This window comes from Anser brachyrhynchus, assembly GCF_964034855.1.
Source record: "Anser brachyrhynchus genome assembly, chromosome: 5".
Lineage (NCBI taxonomy): Eukaryota > Metazoa > Chordata > Aves > Anseriformes > Anatidae > Anser > Anser brachyrhynchus.
The window spans coordinates 12,447,939-12,458,743 of NC_137699.1; the positions used below are offsets into that span (position 1 = coordinate 12,447,939).

The 10,805-nt window shown below is 38.4% G+C and overlaps 1 protein-coding gene across 3 annotated transcripts in view; it reads right to left on the bottom strand.

The window, feature by feature from the left end:
* Window positions 1–9,834, bottom strand: part of MYBPC3 (myosin binding protein C3) — a 68,501-nt gene extending 58,667 nt beyond the window's left edge. For all 3 annotated transcript variants that reach the window (XM_080592526.1, XM_080592524.1, XM_080592525.1), the window contains exon 1: window positions 1,271–9,834. In XM_080592526.1, the coding sequence (XP_080448652.1) occupies window positions 1,271–1,295 (25 nt within the window). In that variant the 5' untranslated portion in view covers window positions 1,296–9,834. The remainder of the gene's footprint in view (window positions 1–1,270) is intronic.
* Between the last annotated feature and the right edge of the window lie 971 nt (window positions 9,835–10,805).

The following is a 10,805-nucleotide window of genomic DNA, read 5'->3' on the forward strand; positions in this document are numbered from 1 at the left end:
TCCCCAGAGGTTGAAAATGTTAATTTAAAGGCTGTTAAACCATAACAAATCAAGTCACAATGCCTAGGAGATCACACCGTCAAATTTTCCCTACTCTGTCATATTTATTTTTACTAGCATTGCCAATCACAAGCATTAGACATTTCAATGAATCTCAAAAATCAAGTGAGTTTAAAAATAGAATATGATTATGAACATATTTTTTTGGTGATTGCTGAACCTTTACAACTTACATTTTCAAGGTTTTCTCTACAATTACAAGGTCTGGTTTATACTTATTTTTATATAAGATTCTACTTCCATCAGATTTCAGAAATTGCAGCTTGAAGAACATCAAGTGATAAAATTGAGGTATTGGTGACACCCCTGTCATTTCAGAGTTATTGTATAAAGAAGGTTCTTGAAGCTAATCATGCTTAAGCGCTTTGCAGTTCTTAATGGGAGATATAGGTTGTTTTTGTTTTCTTGCAGTGTCTGATTCCAAATACTTTGGCCAAAATGAAAGTTCTTCTTAACAGCTGTAGGCTCGTTTGTAGTGTTGAGCACAGCAGATTTTCCCATTGACCAGCCTAACCGGCGACTGATGCCTGTTTAAAGTACAAAGGCCTACTTTAATAAGTATCAGCAGTTACTATTGACTAACTCTGCGAACTGCATGTTATTATAAGAAGATCTTCTGGCTCAACAGGAGAGGATGGAGGAGGGTGAATGAAAGGAAATATGCATACATTCTTTATAGTACAGTGTCTCCTTTTTTTTCCTAGAGCTCTACTGTCACTGGATGGAAGAACTAGAAAGAGTAAGCTCTGAGCCAGGTGCCATTTGCTTTCATTTTCACAGAGATTTCACTACCAGCAAATAACATCAAAGTTTGCCACTTACACTTCCTGAAAAGCATCAGGATCAAAAACCAACCAAACAAAAAAAAACACCACAAAAACAACTTGGGAGACTTTTATACTGCCCAACTGCCCAAGAGAGAGATTACAAGCTTTTTTTCACAGCCCTAAAGGTGACTGTGAGAAGAAATGAGATAAGAAAGGAATCTAAGAATTAAACCTCTATTCTCTCCTCATCCAAAGTCTCTTGAGATAATCCTGTCACTGTTTTCTCTGCAAGATCACATTTATAACTTTATAAAATATCATCTCTTTTTCCTCTCTATTTTTTTTTCCCTGAGGCATCTATTTTTTTTCTGGCATATGAAAGCTACTTCCATTTTTCTCTGTCAAGCCATTCTCAGCCTTTGTTTGGCAGTTATGATCCTTACCTGTTTTCTTTACAGCCTCTGGCATCTTCACTTTGTTTCTGATGAAGCTCCCAGCTGTATCTAGGAAGCAGGGTCTGAGCTAAACAGGAATGAGTCTGCAGGGCTTTTGAGACCCCCTGAAGAAACACTTGGTGGAAGCCCCCATCCTGCTCCTCCCCCTTGAGCCCCCTCTGTTGTCAACTACGGCACCTTATCAACAGCAGGACACACTTGACAGGCTACATCAGCCAGGATAAATATAGCCAAGTTCCAGCAGCCAGAGAGCTCAAACCATCCAATACTGGCTACTGCTGAGCTGTTGGTGCAAACCGGAGCACAATTGGATGTTGCACATGCGTACAGTACATTTTCCAGCCTCACATATGTATTGTATTAAGAATTCCTACACTGCCGTGCTTATAGCACATTCTGTAAACTGGATCTCATAATTACGTATCTTGTATGTTTGTTCTGTACTTACTACAAGTATGTATCTGCTTGCATTCTCGCTACTTTGCTATTGTTATAATCGTGTCAGAAACAAACAGACCCTCACAGAGCTTTTTTTCTTTTTCAGTTTTCTCCTCTACTGAAGACGGTGTTTGTAGAACTAAATGCAAAACTTCTTGAAATAACTTTCTTTTTCAGACACTTACACTTTACTGACCTTTGCAGTCACAACTATAAAGCGTGACACTACTTAAATAGTTTCAGTCCTGCCTCCCCATCCACCCACTTGATCTGCAGCATACATTACTTGAAAACTAGCAACCCTCTTTTTTTTTTTTTTTTTTTTTTTTAAAGCACCATTTCAAAAATGGTTCCAGGGTTCTATTAGATACCTCTAAAAGTTTTAATTTTGCTGGCAAAAACAAAACAACAACAAAAGAGATCAGGGGGAAATCTCACCAGGAAATAGCTCTCACATTGCCATTTCATGCTCCGGTCATTGCATTATCAACTTGTTGGTGCACCCATTTTCTGTAACTTTTGACTGTCTCATTTTTAATTTCAAGCTTTGCCAGAGAAACTCTGTAGGCCAAATATTTAGCATATGTCAGCTGCCACTAGTATTAAAAAAAAAAAGAGAGAATTTAAAAAATACTTGGTTTTTAGTTTCTCCACTTGTACTAACTTGTAAAAATCTCAGTCTAAAGGATCTCAGCTTTTGGTAGGGAGCTCAGAAAAGACAAACGTGCATGCAGCACATCATTCACTTTATTTCCTATCTGTCCCTCACATCTAACTCTCTGGGTAGCCTGACAAATAAGAAAATGCAAGAATGACTGCTGCTATTCCTCTCATGATTTTGATCATGATGTGACCTGTATATATCTCCCATTGCCTCTGTTTATAATGGAGCAGAAATTAGCATGATATGTTTTCGATACACTGTCTTGTGCCTGTGGCATTTCATTGGGAATCAGGAGGTCTAGGCTGTCAGCTTTGGCTTGGAGTCTTTCAAAGGGCTTGGGTCCCACAGTATGAAAAATCAGCCACTCGACTAGTGAAGATCATTATTCTTTTGTTAAATATTTCTCTCTATTAAAGAACTGCCTTTAACCTGTTATTCTCTCCAGAGCTGATCCCAGCACACATGGGAACAACATCAAAATCCCTTCTGGAAAGAGGGTTGTCTCCTTGCAACCTTAGACAAGGAAGGCTACAGGAGGCAGAACTAACATAGAAGTTGGGAGAAAGAAAAAAAATAAGCAGATTATCCACATTATGCACATTTCTTTCCAACCTATTTGCCTCTCTGGCAAGTGTCCTTGAAATAATGTTTACAGGGGAAATCAGCTGACTAGAAGTCACTTCTGCAATACTTAAAACATGAAACTCTTGTAATCGCCATCAGAATATGCTTCACTTCCTCAGGAATCACTTTGCTTCGAGAAGTTAGTTTCACTACTTCATCCTTTCTCCCTCACCTATTAGCAAAGGGTTACTTTTATTGAAAGTCTCTACGGTATGTTCTGAAGTACTTGATACGATACAAACCACAGCATGCTGAAGTGTTTTCTTAGATCTGGATTCAGAAGTCTGTTCAAGTCATCATCATTTTTTACAGTTAGCATCATAGGCCTTTATTAACATGAACTAAAATGGTGTAAGTGGAAATAAACCGATTTGCATAGTTTTAAAGGAAATGTGTGCTGATTTAGAACCTCTTTAAAATGCAGGCCTGTAGTATTTATCATATTCTCTAGGGCTGTATTTGTTCTCCGTGAGTGTCCAGTAAAAGGTGCTTCAAAGCAAGAGCTGAGAGCCTTGGAGGAGTTTAATGTGGGATAATTCATATCTAACATAGATGTCTTTCTGAATGCTAACAGATATTGGCTTAAATACATCTTCAATATTTCTTTTAAGTTCTTGGCAATCTCAATAGTGTTGTGTCACCTAAATACTCCTTTATTTCTAAAATGACGTTATTAAGTCCTTGGACTCAATGTTTTCCAATAATAGTGATTTCACTGTTGAAGTAGACATTTTAAAAATAGGAATTCCATTTTGATTTTGAATTTTCCAGTTTCTAATTAGAATATCCTCTTGTTCTGGGAGAATAGAAATTGTCCTTCAATGTCTGAGTGTTGAATGCTCTCTACACTTTCGTCAGAGCACCTCCAATTTTCTTAAAACAAAAAATACAACTGTGCAAATCTATATTAAAACACTTTTAAACCTGACACTAGGTATGGAAACATTGTTCTTTATTTGCTGCTTTCTTCTCATAATATATTTGTCTGTAAAATTCTCAGCCGTGTGTCTGACGACGGTGTGTATGTAAGTGTTCACATCCACCACTGTGACAGTGATGGAAAGGTCCTGCTTCCTCCAGGGAGATGGGGAGTTAATCCTGCCATCGTATGGCTGGCAGAAGAATTGCGTTTGCGTGTTTCTCTGGAAATTTCTCTCTAAGGGTAGATAATTCTCGAAGAATTCTAAGGGTATGTTATTTGTGGATAGTATCCCAGAAGCTGTCTATGCGCTGTTGTTTCCTAGGAAATTGAAAAAAAAAAAAAAGCTAATCTGAAAAATAAAATATGATTGGATATTAGGTCACTACCAAATATATAACCAGCTGATGTAGCATTCCCACTGTGTATTACAAAGGAATGCTAGGCAATGGACTGTGTTTATTAGTGCTGGGAGCGGAACATGCAGGAGTTCATCCCAGTGGTGCTTGCTAGGATCACGTAAATAGGCTCATACTGTTTTGTTGTCACGCCTCTTATTTATCACAGCCAGTTAGGAATTTTTTAGATTTGAGGCACTATGGGTTCTCATAAGTGTCTGGGTACTGTTTCCTGATGCTTTTCATGTTTCCCAAACATTATATATATATATATATTTTTTTTCTCTGTTTAAATAAATATTCCATATTTAATGTGATTGTAGCATTTTCCTTTTCATGAATGGATTTTCCACCTCTGAAAACACCTGATATATTATTTTATTTGGATCTCTTTGATCAGGATTTAATTTATCTATTCCATATCTTTCTTACTGTAGGTATGTTTCTTTTTGTAAACATTTAGTGGTATAGTTTTAATTCAGCAAGGTACTGAAAGACATAAATACTTTTAAACATGGACTTAATTCTGAATATTTCTGTCCTTAAAAGTGGCATATATAATGAGTACTGCAGTGAGTCAGTCCCTTAGCTGGTCATTCTCCATAGATACTTTCCAGGATTCAAAATCGAGTTTAATGTTGGGAGGGTATGACTTACTTCTTCCCCACAGTGAAACAGAGCCAGGAGAATTATTTCAGCTGATACAGGGAAATGATCCTCTTCCACAGTTAAAACTTTGCAATTTTTGTGATTTTAAATATATTATTTAAAATAGTGTCAGGTTGTCCAAGGCAGGGCAAAAGAAATGTCTTCCCTGCTATTACACTTCTGGTTACCAGGTGGCAGCATTGTAGCGATAATTCTTTTTTTTCTAGCATTTTCTACATTATATTTATTTATTTATATAACTGCTGTTAATAACAAAACTACTATGCAAATGAAATATATGGTAGCGGTTGCGACACTGGCCCAAAATAGATGCATTTGTATAGCAGATTATGATAGCTACTTATCAGCGTACCACAACACTAGATGACTTTTTAGAAAGTGCGTGAAGTTTCATCCTATATTCAAATGGAACTGATGGAGAAGCATAGTGAAGAAATGCATAATAAATGTCTTCTGGGCTTTGCTATTTGAAGGGAACGAGAGGGAAAAGGCTGTCCTTCCTTGTCAGGGGAATTAGCTTGCGAGTCTGAAATTCCTGTTCTCTGCTGCCGACAGTGGCTGTACTCACGTATTTCAAAGTCAAGTTTAAAAACAACAGTAAGAGATGGCCTGCACTGACAGACCATGTGATGCATCTTCCTGATTTTGGATAGTGGCAGCATGGCTTATATAAAACACTCAAGGATTTGTTATTTGTAGACAAATTTAGCAGCACCTCCTGTTAATCAGACTAACCAACTTCCCATTAAAAGACTATTTTTAGATTGTTACAACTTTGCCCAAATTTAGCTCTTGAGGCAGAAAATACATATATTGCCTGTCTTCTGGGGTCTTTTTCTGCATTTAGCTTCTGTCATTTTGTTTGATTTCTTGCTCCGTCTCTGTTTATTTGTCTCTCTGTCTTAGTTTTGTTTTGTGAAAATACGACCTCAGCAGTTTCTGAGGACAAGGTAGTTATATTTGCAGCTCCAGGGGCTGTGGATTTGCAGGCACAGCTGAGCTGGCTGCGTGCAGAGCACAGGTCCAGCAGAATCCACTCCCTGAAGTGCTGCAACCCATGAAACCAGTCAGGGTGTTTCCTTTGTGCTTTTGACACGCAGATCTTTGAGGTGTACTGTGCGAAGGCACTTCACCTCCCTGACAGAACTGGAGTCTACCAGGGCTTGCTAGGTCTGGGTAGTGCTGACCCTGCTTGTCTGAGCTTGCCTCTGCACAACCATTTCATATCCCTGCACTTTATGTCCCGTGTTTTGGATCTTTCTGGAGATTTGACAGCTAAGTGGCTTTCATTGCAGGGGTGCAATTTTGACTGGCTGCATGCTAATTAACTGGAGTTGCTCCATATTCTAGATTAGAGAAAAGAAATGCAGTTTACACGTGCTCAGTGAGAACAACGTAGATTTTATCCTCTGAAAGAGTTTTGACTGTATTAGTTGTGGTCCAGGTAGGGTTCAGGAGAATTTTCTCTGCATTTGTCTCTGGTGTGTTATGGGTCTTGGGCTGAATCCACATGCTTGAACTAAGAGCAACCAGAAAGTATGTCTTGTGTTCCAGATAGCATCTCTCTCCAGCGCATGCAAAACAGAGGGGAAAGCTGCCTCATCTAAACATGGGGGGCAAAGGATTGGACCTTCGGAGAGAGAAGGGGAAAGACCAAGTAGAGTGGGACAAGGAAATAAAAATGTGTGATGAAGGGGATGGGTGGAGAGAAGAAAACTGAGGCTAGAGGTTGTGGGAGGGGTTTGAAATAGATTCTCAAAGGACAGGAATATTGAATGGGGAGCTGGTGTACAAGTGGAGAGGGAAGAGAACTGGGAGTCTGTAGGTGATAAGAGTGAAACTGTAAGAGGATGTGGGATGGCAAAACTATAAATGGCTGAACAAATATATTGGAACTGAGAACCATTCGCATAATGAGAAGATGACTCTGGCGCATGTGAGAAAAGTTGGTCTGAGGAAGAGGCCAGACTAGCTGGACATTAAGAATAAAGCCACTGGGTTCCAATAAATATGGAAGCATCTGGTGACTGGGGCTAGAGAAGGAGAAAACCTGAAAGAAGAGCTGGGAGTGGATAACTGGGACTGGCTGAGAAAGGAACAGGGTACAGTGTTGGTGGGTAGGAAAAAGTGGAAGAGGGCACATCTGAAGAAGAATTCTAGAGTTATATTTCTAAAGCAAACACTCAAAACCCAGAAAATTAGTTAGTTAAACCTAAAAGAAACCCAGACTAATTTGTATACGCAAATGGCCAGCTCAGCACCCAAACTTTCTTTGCTTTGCATAAAACAGAGGCATCAGAGCATTCTGCACAAAGGCACCAGTGGTCAAAGGGCTTCTCATAGGAAGAGCACTGCTGCTCTGCTGCTGGGGAGTTAAAACAAAAGCTCAGAGGGAGCCTTAAAGCACAGAAACTGCATTCCTTCCTACCACAAAGCCGCTTCCCCAATCCTTTGCATAACCTTGGTCTCCCCAGCACCTCCTCCCACCCTTCCTTCTCCTCCACCACCTCCTGCTACACCTTATCTGCTCTACCACATCCTCATTCTCCTTCTGTCCATAGACTGCTCTGCTCATTCTCACGTACTGCTTTGGGTCCCCAATAGTAAAAAGTAACGCCGAGGAGGACAGAAGGCATAAAGAAGGGGGATGTGGCTGTATGAGCCGAGAGAATGGAAAGAAACAGAACGAAAAGAAAGTCGTCCGGAGAAACCTATCGGATTGGCCTGCTTTGAGTAGGGGCATGGATGAGGTCAGCTCCAGAGGTCCCTTCCAGCCTAAGTTTCTCTGTGCTTCTGTGTGGTGATGTGAGATGTTGTGAGGGAAATAAATGGGGCTAAAGCAGACACACGTGAGTTAGGAAAGAGAATGCGAAAAAGGCTATCTGCAGCCTACTGCTGTTTTCATCTTCTCTGGAAGAAGTTCACATTCCCCAGCTCTTGGAATAGGACTCTGATGACTTTAGCTGTATACAGGCCTCCCTAATGCCCAGGCTGAGCTGGGCAACTGAATTGCAACAGGCAAATTTGTTGGAGAGGAAAGGTGAAACTTAGTGAAGTTCTAGCTATGCTAAAATCGCCTCAAAGAGCAAAGCTCTTTGTCTACTTGATTGTAGGATGAAATTTGTGGGTTCATTAGGGTATCTTTGGTTATTAAAAGCTTTACATTTTTAGTGGTTTAGGTATATGGATATGTGAAATTATGTGAATCTCTTTTGATTATTGCTTAGAACAAGGAAAGATGGTGAGATAGCAAGTCAACACACAAGTAAGAAATAAATGCAAATTCTTGGAATTTGTGCCCAGATTGCTGTAGTGTATGTGATATCCCAGTCTTCAATACCAGTAAGCCATCTATTTTGAACACTTAAGAGTGGGATTCCCGTGGAGAAGATGCTGCTCTGGGCTTTGTCAAAGAAAAATGCTGATTAATTGTATTGTTATCTGTGGTAAAGTCTCTGCTGTTAATTTATAATGTGCAATGGTCTCTGCTATTAATTTACAATATGCAATGAGAGTGAATTAGGGGAACAGAGTACTAAACTGAAATGAGTTGCCATGTGATACATATATTTGTTATGAGGTTGGCACTGTAGTATGAATTAAACTTGATGATTGCGAATTGGCTTTTGTTGTGAGATTTGAAAGAGGGAACAAAAACATAGGAAGATGGCAGAAAGAAAAAGAGATACAAGGGTACAAGTAATAAAACTGAACTGAGGCAGCAGGTTTACTGAGGAAAAAAGTTGGCAAGAACAGAGCACAAACCCCATTGAAATAGGAAATGAAGACACAGATTATAAGTCTCTAGCAGTATATGAGTCTGGAAGTGAGGTTGTGAAGATAAAAGGTAATAAAGGAGGAGACAATAAAACAGTAAATGTGTTAGGATATGAATATATGTATTTTTCAGGAAATCTGTGGGATGTGATAAATGTGAACTGTCAGGTGGAAAACAAATGATAGCACCTTTAACTGCAGTTCTCCCTGCTGTAGATGAGTAGCAGCTGAGAACTAGAGAAGTCTAAAACTCTCTTGGGCTGGATAGAGCTAAAAAGGATATGGTATCTCTGTTTATTGTTATAAGCAGATTATTCCTCAGTACAAACATTGCAAATTTTCTACCTTGTACAACTCTGGTATATGGTTGGAGGGAGTCTAATATATTGTAGGAGGTTCCGAATTTTGGATTTAGCTTAGTAATAACTTTTTGAATAATATTGTTCCACCAGAATTGATTAGTCAGCAGCTAATAAAACTGCTAGATTTCTTTAAAGTAGGCTGCAAAGATCATATGTAAATTGAATATCTAGCTGTATTTTGAACGCTTGCTATGAAAGAAGGATTGTTAATCTCTAACAGCAGTGGGCTGCAAAATGTTCCAGTAAATTTGTGCTAATCGTAGGTCATCTGTACAGATAATGACCCAATCTACATTTTTCCAGCACCTCTGCCTGTCTGTCAGTTGGACACTTTAAGAGAAAAGTATGCTTGCTTCTATGTAAATTTTCTGAACCAGTGATTTTGTTACATTTATTTTTATTTTTCTCTAAAACAGCCAAAGAGTTTCTTGTTTGCATATGCAACCAAATGGTGCTAATTCAGCTTGATTAGACAGCCTACTATCCAGAGCAGTTTGATTGGATGAGATACAAACGGTACTGTGGTGGAGAAGCATCATCATTTGGTCTCCTTCACAGCTGCAACACATGATTATTCAGACTCTTTATGCCACAGATGAAAAACCTAACCAGAAACAGATGGGGATTGAATATTTTTAGAAACAGTACTTCAAAGTATTAACAAGAGGAAGAGAAAAAGATTTCAACTTTGGAGAGAAACAAAATTGTAAGCCTGCTTGTTAAACTATATTCAATAATATTTTTAAAAAAATATTTTAATTATAAATAATAACGTCCCCAGAAATACTTTTCCTCAGATTTTTCAGTTTCCATTTCCATGTCACTTGTGGACAGAACCAGTGTAAAATGCAAATTTTTCAATTCAAGCACAACCAGCTATTCTAAAATAATATTTTAAACTAATGCACAGACCTCAAATCACTCATTTAAAGCTTCTTGTCTTTTCTGAGTATTTTAATTTTGCATTATTTTTCCAACATGTAATTGTTTTCTATGTGAGACTTGCTAGAAAAACAGAAAACCTTGTCTCTGAGATCTAAGAAAGCTTTTTACAAGCTTGAAATATGTTTAGTGATATCCTAAACATCTTCACAATTAGCTTACTAGTTTTCAGTTATCAGTTTTCCTGCAAGAGGAAATGATCCTTCTTCTCCAAACTACAGTGTCAGAAAATGATCAGTTCTGCTTTTCAGCTGTGTTTTTGATTAAGATATTTTTATGAAGAGAGGAATTAATCCTCCTGTTTTCTTGAACATCAAACCTGCAAGTCTGATAAGGGCAAATGTCTTTTATCTCTTTCTAGTAGCAAGTCAATGGTGTACAGTCATCATAACATCCAAGCAGAAAAGTCCTGAGTTTCTAGCTCAGGACTGAAGAAACCCTGATTATGTCAGTGTCAAGTGCTGCTCTAGTCCTCTGAGAGCTACAGTGTCTTGAGCTTCCAACATACAATTACAATATGGATGCAGATTGAGTTTGTACAAGTCTTATTTAATGAGTTTTACATTATGTCCTGTAGGAAGTAAATTGTTACAATATAATTTTAGAAACAAAATCTCTTAAATTGTTTCATAGCTTTTGACATATCCTAACCCTAATTTAATATAAAATGCTTGAATAGGAGAACATACATGACTCTAAAAGAACAGTAACGAAAAGTTAGGTTGCAAGA